General features: G+C 42.9%; 2 protein-coding genes across 3 annotated transcripts in view; one reads left to right on the forward strand and one right to left on the reverse strand.

Moving 5' to 3' along the window:
* On the forward strand, window positions 1-20025 carry ATP6V1C2 (ATPase H+ transporting V1 subunit C2). Of its 2 annotated transcripts, XM_033054908.2 has the most exons (13): window positions 1-769; window positions 2116-2333; window positions 3470-3537; window positions 8755-8840; window positions 12939-13033; window positions 13685-13776; window positions 15263-15361; window positions 16381-16449; window positions 17344-17436; window positions 17852-17945; window positions 18248-18345; window positions 18728-18857; window positions 19661-20025. In XM_033054908.2, exons 2-13 carry the CDS (start codon window positions 2205-2207, stop codon window positions 19754-19756), a joined length of 1149 nt encoding a protein of 382 aa, XP_032910799.1. In that variant the 5' UTR covers window positions 1-769; window positions 2116-2204; the 3' UTR covers window positions 19757-20025. The 2 variants fall into 2 exon arrangements, with proteins under 2 accessions (XP_032910799.1, XP_032910800.1); XM_033054909.2 differs by lacking the exons at window positions 1-769; window positions 15263-15361 and having other exon boundaries at window positions 1433-2333.
* Window positions 19945-21997, reverse strand: part of PDIA6 (protein disulfide isomerase family A member 6) — a 15329-nt gene continuing 13276 nt past the window's right edge. The window contains exon 13 of the mRNA XM_033054907.2: window positions 19945-21538. Within this exon, the coding sequence (XP_032910798.1) occupies window positions 21470-21538 (69 nt within the window). The 3' untranslated portion in view covers window positions 19945-21469. The remainder of the gene's footprint in view (window positions 21539-21997) is intronic.

The following is a 21997-nucleotide window of genomic DNA, read 5'->3' on the forward strand; positions in this document are numbered from 1 at the left end:
TTCTGGAGAAGCCTTTTTCATGCCCTAGGGAACACTGTGATTGAAAAGAATTAGAATCATAACAGTTATGAGAAATGAATGGTTCATTAGCCCAGAAAGAAAAAAAAAAAACCAACAAAAAAGCAAACAAAAAAAACCCCACAAAATGGTTATTTCAGCTACAAATCTTCTCAGTGTCTTTTTCTGGAGTGTTTCAGTAGAGACTCTCCTCCTCCACACATGTATTGCTTTTTTATAGATCACTAAAAATGTTAAAGAGAAGCAAAGGAAGATGAATCCTTGGCTTACCTAAACAATCTATAAATTTAGAGCCTAGGACCTTGACCTACACATTAGCTACCTAAAGCATGGTTTACATGGCATCACTCAGGATGCCTTGCATCTGCTGCTTCTTCCTAGTGCTGAAGACTCACAAATCTCTTAGGGGTCTTCATTTAATGTTTTTGGAAATGTCAAGAGGTCTGCTTCTGTGCATGACCACATCTGCCTGGCCCCAGCATCTCAAACCCTCTCAGTTTATGACAGGTCATGTGGAAAACGAAGACCATCCTTCTGTTTAATTTCTTTTGGGGGTTTCATTTACCTTTGTTGCAGAGAAACATGAGTTTAAAATACACCATTTTTTGACGAAAATAAGCCCCCAGTAAAAGCAGAAATTGCCGAAGTGCTGTATGACAGCACAGGAATTAGACTGCTCGGCTGGAAGATGAGAACTGGATAATCCCCAGCGAGGAGGCTCGACTCCCTCTTGCAGAGCTGCCTCTCAGAGGTGGGTACCGAGTGTTTAGACACTTGTTACCTTCAGAGCGCGCCTGGATTAGAAATGCCTTGAGAGCATCATTTCACACAACCTGTGAAATACTCCCAGTATTTTAACCAAGCTTAAGGCAATGCAGACTCCTGCCCCCTATATTTGTTAAATGAAGCACTCAGGGAAGTCCCGGAAACAAGAGTTTCCTAGAAGTTTCTTTAATTATTCCAAAACCTTTAGAGTTCATAGAGGTAGTCAGTGTTTAGTAGAACAAATGGCCTCTGCATTACTTGCGCCAGTTTAAAAGACAGGCAGGAGATGAAAAGCTGCCCTAGTCAGAGCTGTGACAGAGCTTTAGGTGACCAGGCGCAGCAGCCCCGTGTGCTCCGGGAGGGAGCCCTGGTCCCCTTGCATCCACCGTGGATGCTGCGGCCGCTCCGCGCCTCGCCGCGCTCCGCCCCGACCCTGCCCGGCCACTGCGCCGGCCACGTCCGCGCCGGGAGCGGCGGGGAGCGGCGGGGAGCGCGGCGGGCACGGCCAGCGGCGCCCGCAGGCACTGCAAGGGCAGTGAGGCAGCGGGCAGGAGAGGCAGCGGGCAGTGCCCCGCGGGCCCCCGCAGCCCCACGGCCGTGCTGGCAGCGCTCGGGCACGGCGGGACCCGGCGCGGGTGCCGAGGGGCGAGTGCCGCGCCTGCCCCGTCCCGCGCACCTGAGAGCGAGGGCGTGCGGCGGGGATGCTCCGCGGGAGCTCTCGGATGGAACGGAGGTTGCGGTGGGGTGCCAGCTGCTCGCTCTCCCGCTCTCATCTCTTTGCTTCGCACCACGGTAGTTGTCCCTCTATTCTCGTCACTGTTCCATCTGTGTGGCTCTGCCGATACCGTCCGTGTACGCCAGGACTTGCCTTCCTCCAGTTCCTTCCTATCGAGCCTGGGAAGAAACAACAGAGAGGAGAGCAATATTCTGTCTTGCCAGTGGCATCTTTTGCAGCTTCTATGTTCAGCAGAGGTCTTCCTTTCATTTTTCCTTTGCAAATGTCCAACAATTTGAGAGAGAATATTTATCAAGCAGGAATTCTTTATTAAATTTGCATGTTTTGGTGAAGCTGCCGGGCTCCCCAATAGGCACTGAACTTAAAGCGCAAGGCGAATGGAAGAGGCTGGGAGGGAAAAGGGGAGGAGGAACTTCATTTCTTCATGCAGAAACTAGGTGGAACAATCCTGAGAAGGAAGGAACAGCCACAGTCTTTCCGTGACATTCTGGAGAAGGTCATGTTCCATTTCAGCCTGAGACACACAACTGACTCACTCTCCTGGTGTTTCTGAAGAAAAGAAATCAGTGATCTGTTCTAATTCTTTCTGTTCTTAGGGAAGAACACATTTTGTGTGGTGCTCTTTTAGCCGCTTACCTGCTTTGAGTTTATACAGTGACCAGCAGTGAAGGGAAAATATTACATCATGTCGGAGTTCTGGCTAATTTCTGCCCCAGGAGACAAAACAAATCTGCAGGCGTGGGAGAGAATGAACACTGTGACATCTAAATCCAACCTGTCTAGCAACAGTAAATTCCATATTCCAGATTTAAAGGTAAGTGAGGAAGGGGTTTGTGTATGGGCAATACAGCAGCATTAACCAGGGCTAAAGACTTTTGGGATAAATATGGGATTTATCATTTGGGATAATATGCAGAGAGTAGAAGGAGACTATGGTTGAGGGAGGAGTTGTGTTCAGTCAACTGAAAATCAGAGAGAAATAAGTAATTGTGCTTGAAGTTGAGCTTCACATTGGAAAGGTACATGTATAAGGAGTGAATATAAGTGAATGTTAAATAACTGATCTATTGCATTCCATGTACAATTTGCTCCTAGTCATCAAAATCATACAGCGTGGTACGTCATGGTTTGCTAATGCAAAGCGAGTAGCTGACTATCCACAGCCATGGCAGCAAAACTACTGACAGAGAAGAGAAGAGAATGTTGTGGTTTTTTGTATGCACACCTGAGATTGATATGATTTTTGTCATCCATGGACCTTATTTTTACTATCTGTGGACCTTACCCCACTGGTGGTGGTCTAAGTCTGCTTATGTTGAAGGAAGTAAAGCATTGAAGATGCCCTTTTGCATTCTGTTTGTTCTACATAAAATTTGTTTCTTCTCCCTTAGATTGACCCTTCGTAATGTTGAGCTGGCAACATTACAAGAAAAGATTTGGCAATATGCTGCAATAAAATAAATATGGGGTTATGACTGACAGTGATTCAAAGAGCAGATGTTGGTCAGAAATGGCTTTGTGAGAGACTTCCTTCAGTAATAACAGGAGACACAGACAGACATCCCCTTTTGAATAAGTGCAGCTTCCCTTGGTTCTCTCAGTACATCTGACTTGCTTGTATGTGTGCATTATTTGTGTGCATTTCCAGTCACTGTTTTTTCTGGTTAAAGACTGTTCTATGCAGCTTGATGATAGAGGGCAAAGTGAAAACAGGAAGAAAGACACTGACATGTAATCTTGAGACTGCACATAATTTTCCTTTATTGGAAAAGGCTTTTTTATGCCCTAGTTCTTGGGTAAAGGAATTGCTATTTTCCACTAAGTAAACAAAGTTCTGCCAAACCGTTAAATTCACATGTACTAAGGACAAGTCAGTCTCCTTAAGTCCCTGCCAACAAAAGCCTTAGTCAGAGTTGTGCATCTTTCACCTAATTCTCATCTTTTGCACAGGTGGGGACACTGGATGCTCTTGTTGGTCTGTCAGATGAGTTGGGAAAACTTGATAGCTTTGCTGAAAGGTAAAATAGATCTTATTTACCACCTACAAATGAGAAACAGACATTGTTTTTATGGGATGGTATGTACTTGTGTTCACCTTGTCTGACTCAGTTCAGCCTGGACTACAACTGGACTAAAGTGGATAGGCTTTGTTTAACCCTTGTGTTGATTGTCATGGAGTTATCACAAAGAAAGGATCATCTATTAAAATTCAGCTTTGTCAGCACAGCAATCCATTCAAGTGACAGTGCTAGGGAAGCTGTTTCTTGTAAGAAAACTGCTTTAAATGGTGGGTTATGGGGTTATTTTGTTTTGTGCTTTAGGTTTCTTTTAAAGAACATCCTCCCACCTCATCCAGAAACTTGATAAAACGACATTTAGAGACTGTAAAGCTCTCCCTGATCTTGTTTTGACAGAATGTTTCTATTAAAACTTCTATACCTTTTCAATCAGATAGAGGACTTCCAAGGATTATATTCTTTTGAATGAAGTCCAGAACTCTCTGTCTCAGGATTTTAAACTCCTTAAAAACCAGAATATTGACTCAGTTTACATCAAACCTACTTAAGCAAAGACTCACATGATCTCCTTGCTGACAATTGCCAAGTCTGCCTTTTGGGGCAAACTGACCTGGGTATACAAAAGAATAATGTAGTACAGCAAGCTGAGAAAATGCCAGGTTTTAAGATACTTCATGGCACTCGGTAGATTGCGAGGCAGTGAAGGTATAAGCTGCTAGGTTTTTTTGCTTTGTTCTGTTTTTTGCTTTGGCGTCTTACCTCACATGTAGTTTTGGTCACAGAGACATGCGTTAGCACTTTTTGCCTTTTTTTCTCCCAGTCCAGACTGATAACCATTGTCTTGTCTAAATATGCTCAATCCTTTCATAGATCTGTGTGTGGCAGGTGCAAATATATACAGAGACCCTGATATAAACTGTTTGCATCTATGCTAGGTAGTTTAGGTAAAAGTTGGTCTACTAGAATACATTTCTCCATAGCATTTTTTTTGCTGATTTTACTGGTGCTACATAAGGGTTGTGTAAGAGTGATTGCATCTGATATCTCTGGGTTGCATGCAAGGTTGATCTTTTAGAATCACAGAATATGATTCATAGCTCGAGTTGAAATGGACCCATCATGATCATTGAGTCCAACATCCTGCTTCAAACAGGACTACCTAGAACTAAACCATACTGCTTTTTTAGGACTTTAAGCAAGACAGAGCAACTTAATTTATCAACAAAACCATCTCCAGCGTGACCCTCCCAAAAATCCTGCCCCATATTCTTTGTAACAGCTTCTTATTCAATTGCAAAGATTCCTGAGGAAGTGCAAATGGGGGCAAATTTGGGGAGAGACGGTTCCAATACCTGCTATCTGTTCTAATGGAAAGTATTTGATGATCCTTGTGGATATCTTCCAGCTCACAATATTCTGTGATTCTGTGTCTCTAGTCAGGGTAGCAGATAGGAAGCAACTGTGTTATCTGGGTTTGAGGGCTGCCAGAAATCATCAGAACTGATTTTTCAGAAAGGCGTAACTAATACCCAGCTTTTTGAAGAATTAGGACTTCTGAAAAGCTGACTGCAGAATCCTTGTAATCTATCAGTAGGAGCTCCTTAGGCTCACTGACTCCTGTTATCTTTGTTTTAACTTGCCAGCACGATACAGCTGCTAGTTCAAGCTGAACATCACTTTGCACCAGTAATTGTCCCTTTAATGCCAATAATGACTTTTACCCTCTAGTGGGCTCTAGGCATGGAGAAAAGGGGTCAGTGAGGCCCTTCCACTGTAATCTGCTGAGGCAAAGATTCTTCCTGCTTGTCTTATTTGCCTGTCAAGGTAGGTAACCAGGAAGAATCAACAAGATTTAAAAATAAGGAAGATGTTTCGAAAAATAAGAAAAATGCATTACAGTAGCAACATTAGAGCAGTAACAGAGAATAACAGAATAATCAAAGGTATTAGCAGATTGAGTCCCATAAGGACATACAAAAGCATTTTGCATTAAATAAATGCTCCAGGTTTTATGTCTAAATTGTGATTCAAGGGTTAAAATGCCAAGCACTCACACTTGGTTGAAGTTAGTGGCATTCAGAGGGTTACAAGCCTGTTCAGATGACCTGAGCATTTATGTTCTCGGTCCTGTGAAAGAACTGCCTGCTGAACTGTTGCTGGATAAACACAGCTGCCAGTAAAGCGAGGCAGCACAAACCTGTCAGCGCTGCCTCCTGCCAGGACAGCAGAGAAGGGGCAAGAGTTTGCAGGAGCTATTGTTTCCACATACTTTTATTATTTATTTACACAGTGGGGAGGAGTGTTTTTCCATGTCATCCTGTGGTAGCAGGGAGCTCTCTCAAAAGCTGGCAGTCTCCTGGGTCACTCTTACCCGGGGCTTCTCTCTGGTCCTCAGTCCGTGGCATACTTGGGAGTGGCCTCAAACTGCAGGACTTCTGCTCCCTGCAGTATTTCAGAGGCCTGGTGGGTGGCACCCTTCCTTTCTCAGTATCACTTCAAGAGTGTTGCAGAAGCAAAACATCAGTCTCAAGACAAAATAGTAGGTTAAATGGAGTTATTCCCTTTACAGATTTTTATTACTACTTGTTGAAGCAGGTTTGCTGAAGCTCTCTCTTTTTATAATGCATAATTTGATAAGGATATTTGCTCAAGATGGGATTAATCTCATCTAAAGGTAGAGATCTGATGGTTGGCTGTGAAAACTGGCCATTGTTGGATGTCAGTGTAGTCAGTGGGGCTCCTCAAGGGGTCTGATTCCTGTCATTTGCCCTAGACATTAGTGGTGTGGAAGGAATGGGTTCTGTCTTTGCATGGGAAATATACTGGGTGAGTGAATCCCACTTACATTTCACAGGATGCAATGCAAGGCACAGAGGGTAAGGCAGGGCTGGAGAACATTCCTCTGGCATACTGTATTGCACACAATGTGGCTGTATCCTGCTGTAGGGACCACGGGATCTGTGAGTGGGAAGGGAGCCAAGCCTTACCCTGGCAGGCAGGACTGTCAGGTGCATGAGAGCACACACCTGTCCCACCCTCTGTATCCATAGAGAGAGGCCAGAGCTGTCTCCCACCTGTCAGATCAGCCACCACATGCACTCAAAAGTAATGAAAGCAGTTCAGGCCCTTTGGAGAAACTTCTGATTTATACATCTCCCTGTGAACTTCTTTCTCCATAATGTCTTTAGGCTCCTGCTATGCTGGTTTTAGCAACTGCTCTCTCATAACAAGTTCCTTTGGGCTCTCTGAGCATCATGAAGCAGATAAAAAATAGCTCTATCTACAAGCTGAGATTTGCAGAAGTGCTTGGCAAGGTTGCAGTTGTCAGGGAATCTGTCTGGATCCCTTAACTCCCCCACAGCCTGAGTGTGAGCAACATGTGCTGTACTCCAGCAGCCCTCGGCTGCTGCTGGGTCCCTTTGGGGCTGCAGCCAGGTGGTGAAAAACTGCAGCAGCTCTGAGAAAGGCAAGTGAACTGGAGCACAGTGGTATAGATTTCTCCTACAGGCACTCTGAACTGCACCTATTCAGGGTCCTGAGAAGGATGATTTGGGTTGAAAGGGTTCTTTAAAGATCCTCTAGTTCCAACCCTGTACCATGGGCAGGAACACCTTTCATTAGTCCAGGTTGCTCAAACCCTTATCCAATCTGGCTGTGAATGCTTCCAGGGACTGGGTATCCAAAACTTCCCTGGGCACCCTGTGCCAGTGCCTCATCACCCTCACAGTAAAGAATTTCTTTATGTTTAGTCTCAATCTACTCTTACTTTAAAACAGTTGTCTCTTGTCCTGTCACTATAGGCACTGGTAAAAAGCCTCTGTCCAACTTGCTTATAAGAGCCCTTTGTATACTGAAAGCTCACAAGAATGTCTTCTATTCTTCAGACTAAATTGACACCAAACAGCACAAATTTTAAGTATTGCATTCTTGGCAGCATCAGCAATCTCAGATTTTTCCTACCTGTCATAGGACTGGAAAACCTTTCCCATGACTAAGTTTCTTCACAGTAACAGAGATAGATGCAACTGCTTTGCAGCACATGAAGGAAAAATCCTCTTCTCTGGTGCTTTCCTGGTATCTATATCTAGCTATATCTAGCTGCTCTTGAAAACCACAGGATTTGTCACAACAACACATTGTCCAATCACACAACACATTGTCCAAACACTGTAGATGTCCTTTCAGTCTCCAGCTCATCTGCAGCTGTAGTTGTCTCCCCTCACTAAGGAAAGAAAAAGATATGAGGCAGAAATTAAGCCTCCTGTTACACTCCCTGTCAAGATGCCAAGGACTGTGTCCACCTCGTGTCTCTGCCAATTTAATGGTCAGGCAGTAACCTTGTAGCTGCTGGGGTTTTTACAAGGCGTAGTCAACCTAGGACAGTTAGGGAGCTGCAGGCCAAATTCTGTGAGTATTTTTGAGTGCAGAGGGATACTTAAACTACCAGAAAGTGTCTCAGCCTGTATGAGACAGGTACTTTGACTAGAAATAAGGGGACCTACTGCTAGAGGGACTTGACTAATCCATTTCTTACAATAAGTAAAGAATAAGTGGCACACTAGAGACAGTGTTCTAGAGAGCGCTGTCTCTAGGAGGGTCTCTGTACAAATCACTACTCTGAATTGGGCAGAAGGATTTGAATCTAGTTCTTCTACACCTCAAAGGAGTGTCTTGTCCACCATGCTAAAAGGGAAGAGAGAAAGAGTCCTGTATAGAAAAGGAATAAGAAAGAAATTCCCCATCAAGCAAGATAACACTGCTATTTTCCCCCATGTATTTTCTGAGACTCTTTTTTCAGCAAGCCCTAAGGATTTCTTTAGGATCCTGTGAAACATATTTTCAGTCAATGTCTGTATGTAGCCTCCTTTACCTTCATCATCTTGGGGATTTAAAAGTGAGTTTCTTGCCTTTCTTGCTTTCTGGTTTCTGCTATGTGTCTAACGAATGTACAGAAGACTGAATCTTGATCTTCTGTAAGTCCAGAGCACAGGCAAAATGGCATTACCTATGCTTTTGCAGAGATCAGTGTATTTAGAGATAAGACATTTAGTTCTGCATTGTGTCCTAGATTTTTTTATTATCATTTGAATTTCAAATTAATCTGCCTTGCTTCAGATGTGTTTTGTTTGGGCATTTCTGTGCTTACCAGATCACTTTGAAACTGTTTTGTAATCATTTTGTTTCTTCACTAATAATGTTTGTCTTGTTGCATTTAAGCGTAATAAAGAAAATAGCCCAGTACATAGGAGAAGTTATGGAGGACTCAAAAGATAAAGTCCAGGAAAATCTTCTGGCCAATGGAGGTAGGTGCTGTGAATGTGGGGCTTTAAATGCATTGATGTTGCTTTTGCTTGCTTCAGAATATAAATATGTAGAATTGAAACCCTGACACTTTAGAAAGGACAACCATCAGCAACATTTTATAAGAGCGTGTCTGTCCTGCTCCCATTTTTCTCAGCAGAAGCTAACTTTGGAGTGAAGATGAAAGTAAGAGACATCCTTGTTCACTCCTAACATGACTTAGCACACTTCTGTGCCCTCCCTGGGCTTGATTTTTTAAGGGCACCTAAATCTCATTCTGTATAGCTGTGTGACAACACAGTGATTTGTCAGTAATTTGTGTTCCCCAGCTGTTCTGGAAAAATACAACCAAATTGGATGTGGTATGCATGCTGATTACAGACTTGCAGCATGATACTTTTGGATAAACTAAGAGTGCACACTCCATCTGCCTTTGTCTGCAATGTTGTACTTCAGACCTGTATCAGTAAAGGATGGGGAGGAATTTCTTTTAGAAATATCCTTTAATGATATAAAACTGATGTTTGATGGGTGCAACTGTTTGAGAAATACAATAATCCCACTTACTGTGTTTCAGGGCTAAAGGATAAAATGAAATGTCTCCAAAGTATGTTGAGGACTGATGGTTGTGGTGTTGTTACATGCATGTATTTGTGTATATTAGTGCTAGACACAAGCCTTGGTCTGGTTGTAGAGATACAGTGATCAGGTTACGATGGATTTCTCAAGTAACAACCTCGTAGCTTGATCACGATATCCCTATGACTTGAGAAACAACAAGTTTCGTTCATTTCCTTTGTTTTCCCCTTTTACACGATTTTTTTACTATTAGCTCTGCATGTGTTGTATTAGAAGTATATGGAAATTACTTGCATGTGTTACTAATTTCCTCTGCCTGGGTTTGATCATCCAAACAAATCATATTGAATTAGGACATTAACCGTTTTAAGATTATTGACTGCATCTTAAAAAATGAAGTCAGCTTTAGTATATGAGAATTCCCCTAATATATTCCAGTGTCAATCTTCATAAGCATCAGCAACTTTACTGTACCAATTCTTCCTCCTTCCCTTTTTCATTAGCAAAAGAGCTATAAAGTTGAAGACTTCCTCAAGGTTGTGAAATCAGAAACAAAATTATAAGACACAATTTCTTGCTGCATGGTCCTGTTTCATACTATTTGACCATCCCGAGATGGTTTTAAGTAATACTGACTTTAGCTCACTTGTATATAACCCCAATAGTAGTTTGCTGGTGGCTGTGTGTCTAAAAGGTTTTTTTGCTAGATCTGTAGGAAAAAAATGCAAAGTAGTAAAAATACAGCACTTTTAGTTACATGAACTTGCTCACACGCACACACATACACAGACAATCAACTTTCCAGTTCCAGAACAATGCTTGAAAGCAACCACATGTAAATTTCTGTCTTATAGAGGGAAATGTGTGCTTGCATAATACAGAAACTTTTAATCTATCATAGCAGCATAGACAACCTTTCTTGAAATGTAAGTAAAGCTTTTCTTCAAAGAGTCATACCAAATTCTCTCCCAAATTATTCTCTCGATCCAAATTATGGATATGTTAAACCTAAATGAATTTAAAAATTTGGTAAGTGGTGGAATAACTCTATTCTTTATAGTGAACCCAAAACAAAGCAAAATGGAAGCATAACAATTTTGAAGAATCAAGTGTTTTGGAGAGGAAGTATTTAACATTGCATTTTAGAGCTGGATGTGTAAGTTAGCTATGAGACATTCAGGCTGTGGATTCCCTGGGCAGCTGTGAGGTGGTAGGAATCATCTCTCCTGAATGGGCAACTGTGTGAAGCCTTTCAGAAGTGACTTGACAGGTTCCACAAATGAGAGATGCCATTCCAGGAGCATCAGGGAGCTGGGGCTGCTTGGTGTTTTAAACACAGCTCTGCTGGTGTGTTCACAGTAGTTTGTGCCATCCCCAAGATCAGGCTGCTTAACTAATCTGCACCGGTGCCAGCTAGCACTGGCAAGCTCACTCAGGAGTGAGCTTGACAAACTGGCCTGAGAACTCATGCTGTGCTTAACTGCCCAACACTTGGATGCTGCTGAGATTCAAGGAATGTGAGGTTAGAAAGGGCATGTGAAGTTCTTCAGGGAACTTTTATATCTCACCAGCTATAAATAGGTCACTGTCTGTCTTTAAAGAGCCTGTGCCTGCAAAGCCTAAGCACACAAGCTTAGAAGAGAGGCTAGAGGGTGAAATCTTTGTGTTGTGTACCCCATGCTGAAAATACTGTGTGAAGTTTGTTGTTGAAGTGTTTTTGACCTCTCTGCCTTTCCCACAGAGATCACGAGCAAGCACCAATGGAGAACTGTGCACACAGCAGCTGTGTCATGGCTCTCTCAGTCTTCTGTAGTTTTGCCTGTTTTCTATACCCTCCCTGTGCAAGAGAATTTGCTCATTTCTGATCAGATATTAGCAGAAGGGGTTGGATCTTTGCCCTATGACTCTTGTCCATGGGATGTGGGGGACGTTGAAACAGCTCTGGTTTTGAAAGATGGGAGAACACTGCCATGGCAAGTGCTCTCTGCTTTCCAGGCAGTTTATCTCTTGCTAAGAAGCCTATTTCTCCTAACATAAGACTTTCCATGCTTTGGAAATCTAATAGGGTAAACTGACTCTGTTGTGGGGTGAGAGAAGCCCATGGAAAGGATAGTGCTCTCCTACCAAGGGTATTCAGTATCACACAGGACCGCAGAGTACCCTCAGCCTGGTAGTATGGCAATTACACAGTTTTTCACATTCCTTGTCGTGCATCTTGGTTCACAAATTTTTTCCTGAAACCTCAAAGTCCAGCCCATAATAAATTGCGCTCAGACCTTGCTCTGGGACTGAATTCACTCCCTGAACAAGGCAGCAAAGAACACTGAAGGGCCCCAGCATGCATGTTCTTTTACTCAGCACCTTGAGCTTGTTTTGCTCCCTGTCACCTCAGAGCAAGTTCCCAGACATTCTCCCTATTTACCCTCTTGGTCTGGAAGAAGCCCACCCTTTAGTGACAGTGCTTCTGGCCTCTTGGTCTAGACCTTGAAAGGCCTGCTGCCTTCCCCTAACCTTCTGGGGGGCAGGCAGTCCCAGCCCTTCTCGTTGTGGCAGGATGCATGACTTTACCCCATCATATAAAGGTCTGCAAGAACACTAGGTAGTGGCTTGTTCAGCAACCAAAGGCTCTCAGGACTCTGACAAAGAACTGTTTGATTTCATGAGCTGCTGGAGGAGAATTCCTTATTTGGTATCATAAGCCTTAATGTTTTCTAACATCAAGAACCCTTGATCTTCAAACAGTGAAACAGGAAAATCTTGTTCCAGCAGCTGGGTGTTGTGTTTGTTCATTTCACCTTCATTCTGGAAAGAAGCTGTGGGTCCCCGTGCTCTGAGGGTGCTGTGTTTTGGGGGTTGCATGCACAGGTCCTTGCTGTGAATTTCTGTTCTTGGATGCTGTGACTAGATTTATCTATTATGTAAGTAATCTCTAGCTTTGTGTGAAATGGGGACCTCTGTGTGCGAAGTCAATGAGGAATTCCTCATCCCACCTGCATTTGTTTGATTCCTAGCAAGCATTTGACTGAATCACAGAGAAGTGACATCTGCTATGCTCTTAATACTTTTGATCGAGCTCTCAGCAACCCTGAATATTACTGCTGATCCTGGGCATGAAGTATTTTTCTGATAGCTGTTGCTCGGATTAAATTCAGTTTTATTGAAGAAATGAAGATTGAGATTACACAAAACTGTTTTTACTGTGAAGAAGAATAGCTGTACACTGCTGTGTCCCACTGATACAGATAATGTTACACTTTTTCTGTACTGTTAGGTGTAATTCAGAAAAGATTTTTGGTTTAACTTTTAATTTTGGGGATGTTTAGGAAGTTGATTAGATTGGGCATAGGATCTATGCGTATTTGATCTAGATTAAATCTCTTTTAGAATTGAGAGGTGGACTTCTGGTTAAAGTTGTAAAGTTAATCAAAGCTATGCCTAAGATAGAGCTGGGGAGTACTCCCCAAACCTTGACCTGCCATCTGGTGCACTACCTGCTTTCATGCATCTTTTTGCATTTTCAGTTGACCTAATTAGCTACTTGACACGGTTTGAGTGGGACATGGCCAAATATCCCATAAAGCAGCCGCTGAAGAATATATCAGAAGCATTAGCAAAGGTAAATTGTACTCCAGATTTAAAGATATCAGGATGGGGAAGCATGTCCTTTGGCTGGTTGTGATCCCTCTTCTCATGGCAGTCAGGGGGAGCTTTGCCTTTGGTTTGGGCAGGAGCAAGTTCAGAAGCACACACTTTGTAGGGAAGCAGTTGATATTATTGTAATTTCTACTGCAATGATAATTATACATATATTTAAACCTATCCAGTCTGTAAGTATATGGCACTTTATCAGATTCACTAGGGTACGTTTTTAATCCACCTCATTGTAATTTTTTTTTAAATATACTGCCATATTATTCTCCACTTTGGATGTGTTTTTCATGAAATTGTTGTTCCAACATTAAATCAAATGCCTTCAGGCTGAATGAATTACATACACTGTCAGTTCATTCAGAAAGGCTTGGGGTGTTGTTCAGTGTAGGTAACAAATAAAACCATGAACTTGCCCCTTAGGTACAGCTGTAGCACACCAGCAGCAATCCCTGACTGCCCCAGGGGAGCTCTGACCTCCACTCTCTCTTGGCCACAGGCTGGTGGTTTTAGGGGAGCTGGCAGCTGTGTCTCTGTGTTGAGGTGCAGTAGTAGCAGGACTGAGGTGAAAACAAGGCCTCAAGCACTGCATTGACTCCCTTTCTTTACTTTATTTTAGCAAGTGACTCAAATAGAAGCAGACCTAAAGACCCGATCATCTGCGTACAACAACATTAAAGGAAATTTGCAAAGCCTGGAGAAGAAAACCATGTAAGTATTTTGCACTGGGGATGTTGTTTCATGGCTGAAATGCAGGCAGTGTGTGCTCACACCCACTGCTGTGTGATGGACCATGTGTGCTCTGGTGGGAACAACTTTGGGACATGCTGAGCATTCAAAGACCCAGTGAAAACAGGTGGTGGGGTAACTGGTGTGGTCAGCATATCTCAGAATCAGCTCAGGGAGACTGAAGTTCCTAATAAGATTTTACTGACAGTGTGAGCAGGCAGTCTTGGAGAAGGTCAATTGTTTTGCTCTGATGGGGCTTCAGAGAGTCAGAAATTAGATGAGCAGTGTCAATTGGTGGATTCCTTTGCCACATGACCTGTGCCCTATGTTCTGAACAGCATTTGCAAAGCTCCCATAGGAGGTCTGTCTTGCTTGATCCTGCACCTCACCAGCTTCCCACTTATATTTTTGTTTTCTTTCTTTCTTTCCTTCTGTTGGTTCAGGCAATGCACTGTTCAGGCTTCCCAAATGTTCTGTCTCCTGTCTTCATCTGCTTATGGTCTTTGCCTATGTCAGTGCTGATACCTGGGTTTTTTTCTAGGATATCACTGGGGAGAATGGTCAAATCCAGTAAGTAGTAAATTTAAAGCAACTTAGATGATGCTGTGCAAGCCCTCACCCAACACATGCTCGTATGTGCTACTGATCCTACTCAGGATTGGGCACAGGGCACACTGCAGTCAGCCAGGCTGGCAGCCAGAGCTCCAGCAACGTGAGGAGGGAGTAGAATGGATTCCTCATGGCCAGGAACAATCTTCCTGTTGCCATTCCATCCACCTTTAAATGCTGACAACTCTGGTGTCCACCAGGGCCAGATGGCTTGGGTTGAACAAACATCTAATAAGTTACCAGCCAGTTAGTTAATACTTAGACTGGCTCAATGAACTTCAAACCAAAAACTTCTAGTTTAGGTCATTCTTCACTCCTTCCTGGTGACAGGGAGGGCAACTCCTCTTCACACCTAGTGCTTTCCAGCCATATACACTACTTGTCCTGGGAATTAATGGGATCAGGTGGGCAAGCTGTGGAGACCTCCTCCACAGTGTATGAGACTGCTGTCTCGCTGCTGTTCTGCACGAAGTGCCTCAGTGTGCTTGTCCATGGAAGTCCTGGAATGCCAGGTTGCTGTGATGGCTTAGGTCTGTACTTTCATGGCTCACTCTTACTGTAAATGGTGTAATTTTACATAAGCAGAATAGTGTAATTTTACATAAAGGACATAAACTGGCCTCCTGCTAGTCACCAACATTGTGTCCTTACTATTAGTTACTTTTTGATTCTTTTAGTTGCAATAAAAATAATAAGACAGCCATTTCAGAAGTGTAGCTGTGTCCTTTAGCCACCTCCTTCTGGGCATTCTTCTACCCCAGTATATGCTATTAGCATCTCCAACCACAGCACAATGCCTCCAATGTTCTGCTCCTGAGTTCCTGCTACTGTTATTCTTACTTTGTCTTCTTCACCATAGGGGAAATCTGCTGACCAGGACCCTGGCAGACATTGTGCACAAAGAAGACTTTGTTCTGAATTCTGAGTATCTTATCACGCTGCTCGTCGTGGTGCCAAAGTAAGGCAACAGTGTGTGCACACAGCCCGTGTGGCATTGAGTCCCAGGCCTCAGCACCAGAACCAGGTGATACTGGGTCAGGCTGGGGCAGCTCATGAGTGCCCTGACTGGGACACAGGTGGAGCCTTTAGCAAAGAAGAAAAAACAATTTCTGACAAGAGTGGTGCTAGCACAGAAGAGGGAGACAAAGACTCGCCAAAGCTGGAGCAGGATGATTGGCATATAGGGTTTTTATTGTTACAGCTGGGTTCTCAGTCTCCTGATAGGAGTATATGAGCTAAAAGAAAACCAGATTTTTACTGCAGCACAGTCAGTTTCTAAAAGGAATTAGACTTGTTCGACTCACAGTCCCTCTCTGCTGGCTGTGCCCTTGTAAGTGCCCATACATAGGGTGACTGCTACCAATGGGGAAGTTACACAATGTTCTCCTCAGGGCCCTACACAAAGCTTTTCCTCTCCATATAGCCCTGTCCCAATCACACATACATCATCACTCTTCAGTCTCTGAAAACTAGGTTGCAAAAAAGATATCTGAGGTAAGTTTGTTTACTTCATTATCTGAGTTTAGTCATGCTAAAAAGAGATTTCTCTCTTTGCAAACTCTTACCATCCCCCTGTTCCCTTTCTCACGGTGCTGGCATTTGCCATGAGTGCAGTCTAGCACTGGATCAGCTCTGGGAGTGCTCATAGCAGATGTAGCACACCTACCCATGGACCAGGGCAGCTTGTGCAGGGGTCCTAGAGCATGGAACACTGTGTGGCAGCCTGGAAGTATATGCAACATTCTTCCTACCATCAGCTTCCTGATGTTCACCCTTCCCAAGCCAAGATCCAAAGTGAGGAGTGGGGTGTAGCATTGAGGGAATCATCTCCTAGCTGGTGACTAGGAGAGGAAACGATAGGAGAGGCTTAATGTATCTTAATGACATAATCCATTAGCTTAATTAACTACATATATCAACATTTGCTTTCCAGTATACAGTATTTATTTACTGTGCTTTGTTTTGTGTTGCTCAAAGGTCAAGCTACCTACAGTGGCAGAAGACCTATGAATCACTCTCAGATATGGTAGTACCTCGCTCCACCAAGTAAGTGAAATTCCAGATTAAGCTCTGTGTTTGTTTCAGAGATCTGTCATGTTTCAGCCCCCCAAATTGCTGGATCCTGGAGGAAATCATTACTCTAATGCATAGGCTCCACATTAACGTATTAGCAATTCAAATAGAAATTAGTTTGTTAAAGGAAAGTTTTTTTACAATTAGCTTGTTCCCTTTTCCAGTAATCTATTTCTTTTTACTTTCAACCAGGCCTTTGCTTCTTTTTGTGTAAAACAGGCAATTTATTACATTAATTGAGGTATAGTTCAGACACCTGCAATCACATAGAGCTTTATGGAAACTACTTTTTATAAAGATGAAACACTAAATCTGCATTTTTAATTGCTTCCTGTTGTAGCATAGAATAATTCAGCATACCGTCATTTGCACTGGCAAAAGCCATATTAACTAATCCTTTCACCTCAGCTAAAAAAATTTTGGTAAGACTTAAATATTCCATTGCTCAGCTCATGCAGACTCTGAGATCCAGTCCAGGGCACAAGAGCTAACAGTAGTGTTACCTGAAATGGAGAAGGTGGAAAGCACAAAGAAACAAGCTGCCTTGTCTACTGCCTGTCTCAAAACCACAAGTGTGTGTAAAGCTGGGGGAATGTTACAGGAAACAGAAAAATCAGGCAGGCAGAATGTTTGTGTATTAAAGTGTGTTCAGGAACGAAACCAATTGAGTTTTACATTGAGATAGAATAGACAGTGCAAATAAAGTCATTGTTCTCTGCTTCTGTCACAGCAGTTTCCAAAAAGCAGGGTGTTGTTCAGTATCATAAATGAGAAGATGAAAGAATTGCAAAAGGGGAAGGTGAGGTAGGTAAAAAAGGCATGAGGGATTTGCCTTGTAAATCACAGCAGTGGATTTCCCTCCCACAGAATGATTGCTGAGGATGCAGAGGGAGGACTCTTCACTGTGACCCTGTTTAGAAAAGTGATGGATGACTTTAAGGCTAAAGCCAGGGAGAACAGGTAAGAAGCCCTGACTGCTGGGCAAGGCAGGCTAACAAGAGATGAGGATCAGCTGAGGCTTGTTGTGCGTGAAGCATAGGGAATCCATCACTGATTTTAGGACTTCTTGACTGCTTGAGTTGCAGTTGGTCCTAAAGCCACTGAGAAGGCAGGGTGGGAAGGAGCTGTGGTAGCAGAATTAGGGATCCTTTTCTTTAAGCTCCAAGTTCCAGATTCTGGAATTGCCCTTTCTGCTCTCATTCTGCTGACAGCAGGAAGCTGACTTTTTGGGGGTGATTTCAACTCCCACCCTCTACATGCTTTAACTTGTTTAATGGCTGGCAACTTCCCATACCTGCTTGTCCCAGGGAAAAAGAAATGAGTGTGCGTATTGCCTGGACTAAGGCTTGTAAGAGCAAATGTCATTCAATTGTAGGTTCATGGTTCGAGAATTTTATTATGATGAGAAAGAACTCAAATGTGAAAAGGAAGAGCTGATGAAATTAGCTTCCGACAAGAAACAACAATATGTAAGTAGCACCTTTTGAGTTGGTGGCCCACATAAGAGGCAGCCTTTGCTACCAGCATGGCTAAGCATCTCTCTGAGAAATGGCTTTATGGTTCCAACAGTCTCTGGTGAGCTCCATTTAGCCCATAAAACTGAGGCATGGGAAAAATAATTTGCTCACGGTCACTTGAGTTTCTGATAGACTGGGAGCCTCTATCAGGCTGCCTGGGAGCCATCCCAGCAGCCTGATGGCCTCAGTGGCAGTGTTGGCTGTGGAGCTGCTTCACTCAGCAAGGGGATCCCAGCACTGTTCTGTTCTCACAGGGCCCCTTACTGCGCTGGCTGAAGGTGAACTTCAGTGAAGCATTTGTGGCTTGGATTCATGTGAAAGCCTTGAGAGTTTTTGTTGAATCTGTCCTGAGGTAAGTAAACACAGAGTGCAGGCAGAGATACCTGGTGAATTCAAAATGTACAGCTCTCTTCCTGGTGCAGTTCCTTTTGGAAGGAACCCTTACACACCTTGTTCTGTCTTGCTCGAGGTGTGTGCCTTACACACTTCACTCCAGGAGCTCGCAGGAGACAATACAGATATGAATCTGATGAAAAACTAATCTTTGGGGGCACTTACAGGGAAGGGGAAAACAGACACTGTTTAGTTGACTTCTGGCTTCAAAAATCAAATGTTTTCCAACAAGGAAATGTTCACACCACCAGAGGGCATAGCTGGAGGCTGAGGAGGGAGAAGGGCACGGGTAGAGAGCTGTGCCCCTTCCCAGCAGATGATCATGTATGTTGTGTTCCGAGGTATGGCCTCCCTGTGAATTTCCAAGCAATGCTGCTGCAGCCAAATAGGAAGTCTGTGAAGCGCCTGAGAGATGTCCTGAACGTGGTCTTCAAACACCTGGATGAAGTTGCAGCAGCAAGTATAATGGATGTAGGTATCTGCACTGCAAGTGCACATGCTGTAGCTTCTCTCAGCTTAGCCCAATGAACACTGCCAGTGTCCTGGGGTTAGAGCATGCATCTCCTCACATCTTGAACTGAGGAGCCCTTTATGCAGCTCTAGTCCCAGCTGGTTACAGACTGGATTAGGGTAGCTGCATTATAATGCAGTTGCAGAGAAATTGCTGACATTTTCTATAGAAGCATCTGATGTTTGCAGCTATCAGAACAAAATAGGTCTGTTCAATTATGGCCATTCCTCTATGTAAAAAGCTTAAAATCTACTATAAATTCAGATCAACACAAGTAAGAAAAATTAATTTGGAACTAAATCCTAGGACTGTGACACCTCTGTCCTCTGTAAAAGGCTGTCATTCATAAATACCCTAGGCCTTCAACAAGCAGCAGTAGCTGCTTTCTCCTTCCCCATATCTTGAATTACGAATTCATAACAACTTAGGCTAAAGCAAAAAATGAGCTAGCAGGCCTTCAAAACAGCCTAAAACCAGCAAGCACAGGTCCATTGCATGAAGGGAAGTCAGATGAGTTGCTGGAGAGCTGAAGCACACAAAAATGCTGCAAGTGTGTAACAGCACAGGCATGAATTCTCAATGCAAATTACATTAGTCAGCCTGAAACAAGAAGCAGAGCAGATTCTCAGTGGTGAATTCCCCACTTTAAGCATGGAACATACAAAGCTCCATTGCACCTGTGGGAAGGGAGCACAAAAGCAATCCCCTGAAGCTTGGAACTGCACAAATTTACTGCGACTAAAGCCATTACTTCCTTTTGCAGCCTGGCATGGACATCCCTGGGTTACAACTGAGCAATCAAGAATATTATCCTTATGTCTATTTCAAGATTGATCTCAGTGTTCTTGACTGCAGTTAAAGAAGAATTGCTCAAACTTCATCTATTACTTTTCAAGACCCTCAAGTTATCATAAAACATGCTGAAAGTCAAAAGGCAGATGCTGTAGCAGGATGTTCTTCCTATCACTTCTAGTGATTTTTACAGTGACTACAATATAAGTTATCTCTTATTCATAGTTTCACAAAAACATATTCCAGAGGCAGAGGTACTATGGTAGTATTTATTTTTTTGGTAAATTACAAAGATGGAGTATCTACTGGACTTGAAATAAAACAATTCAAAAAGTGTGGTGGCTAATGGATCTACTAGGTGTATACAGTCCTCTTTTTCTAACAAAGCAAACTTAAAAAAATTCCAAACAGAAAAAGTAGAAAGCATCAGAGCAAAGCCCAAAGTTCTTTAACTTAACGAAAAAACCCAAAAAGCTTAAGAGGAAAGATCCTCAAAAGTGCTGTGGAACTTATCATAATATGATTTACAGTCCCAAGTACTCTTGAGTTTAGTTTTTGCCAAGATATTTCAGTTAGAACAGTTCCATTACAGCTCATCTGCTGGGATGATTTTAGAGTTGGAGCACATCTCCTGCACAGAATCAGCAGTTACTGCTGGCTGCCCGTGGTTCTGATACTGCCTTTCACAGGGATGAGCTACGGGCAATCTCTTACACACATCAGATGACAAATATCCAGATTATGTTATTTCCTTGAAAGAAGGGGAATCTTCATTCCTTACTTATAAACAAGCTGATCACATCAGAGTCACTTCACTTGACACCAATATACAAGACATGGAGAGCAATAAAATAATAGTATTTTTATTTAAAAAGCAGCAGTAAACATCCCTATTTGCAGTCCTGATTCCCCTTCCAAAGGAAATAGCAATTTCAGATCAAAACAATGCCAGATGGGAAGTGAAGAAATATTACCCAATTTGCTGGAGACAGCACCAGGGTGGTTTTCTGTTAGCACCTGGAAATCCTTACACCCTCAAACACAGATTAGCTTCATCACTAATCCAGGGGAAAGACCAACAGCTCCCAGCATCTCTCATTGCAGCAGCAACCCCACTTCCTTTGTATTAATGATCTTACGAAGTCTGGCACAAAGAAAGAGAAAGCCCCTGAGAAGGAATAGGAAAAGGAAGACTGAAGAGCATTTAAACTAAGATTGTCCATCTTATCAGGCTTTAGGCCAAACTGTCAAGATCTCACAGCAAGGAGGTGGTTTAAGACTCCCCTCTGCACAAGCCTCTCTATTCTACAGTTCACTTTCAAGAGTCATCCAAAATGGGACTGCTTGTACTATGTGCACCTTTCTTACTCTATACAAGACTAACACTGTGTGTCAAAAATATTTTATTCTTTAATTGAAACAGAAGCTGAGCAGGTTCCACCTCCATGAAAAAAATTACAGTTAAAATTGGTTACACTAACAGCCTCCAGTAACACTCAAACAGCACATTATCAACAAAAGATGTTCCAAAGAAATATCCATGTTGTCCTCAAAATATTTGTTACACAGAATACAATCAAGTTTACTGGTTATGACAATTCATAGAATTTCTGCAATGTTTTCTTGAGATGCGTACAGCCCACTGCTGCAGTGCACCCAATAGCACAGTGTGTCATGTGCTACTTCTCCATAAAAAGGCCACTGAAATTTCTGTCCGATTGTGATCCAGGCTGCAAACTGCTGCGCAGGCTCTCCCAAGAAAAGAAGTTTCCTGAAGATCTCACAGCTCATCTTTATCCAAGTCATCCAGATTCACATCACTGAGATCAATGTCATCTTCAACTGGAGGCTGTGGAAAAGGGAAGGTTTTGGGTACATGTTTAGAAGTGCTCAATGCCAGGAGATCCCCGAGTTGGAAAGATTCTTACTTCATCTATCCTTTCTGAATGAGAATTCTTTCATTCAGAAAACTCCAAATGCACTAAGCACAGGACAAGTGATCAGAGTTTAGACTTGGAGGTTGTTTTTTTTACTGTTCAAAGTACTCCCGACTATGTAACAAAACTACTACCATATTCCGTGTTTTTATCTATCTGAAGTGTATCAAAGGACTGCAGTAACTTTGGTTTCTACATCAATGTTGAACCACAAGAAGGTAGACTTGGTCACCATGTTGTTTATTACACAGGCTTCACCTGACAAGCTTTCTGGCATTAAGACCTTGATGGCAAGGTCAGCATATTGCACAACCCAAGTCTCCACAACACTGGGGTCTTGAATGCATGCACTACCATCTCTCTTAGTCAGC

Source organism: Catharus ustulatus, chromosome 3, assembly GCF_009819885.2.
Source record: "Catharus ustulatus isolate bCatUst1 chromosome 3, bCatUst1.pri.v2, whole genome shotgun sequence".
In the NCBI taxonomy this organism is placed as follows: domain Eukaryota; kingdom Metazoa; phylum Chordata; class Aves; order Passeriformes; family Turdidae; genus Catharus; species Catharus ustulatus.

Coding starts and splice junctions, on each gene's coding strand:
- ATP6V1C2 (XM_033054908.2), top strand. CDS start 2,205: ATGTCGGAGTTCTGGCTAATTTCTGCCCCAGGAGACAAAACAAATCTG. Junction 3,538..8,754: donor CTTGATAGCTTTGCTGAAAG/GTAAAATAGATC, acceptor GTTGCATTTAAG/CGTAATAAAGAAAATAGCCC. Junction 13,034..13,684: donor TATCAGAAGCATTAGCAAAG/GTAAATTGTACT, acceptor ACTTTATTTTAG/CAAGTGACTCAAATAGAAGC.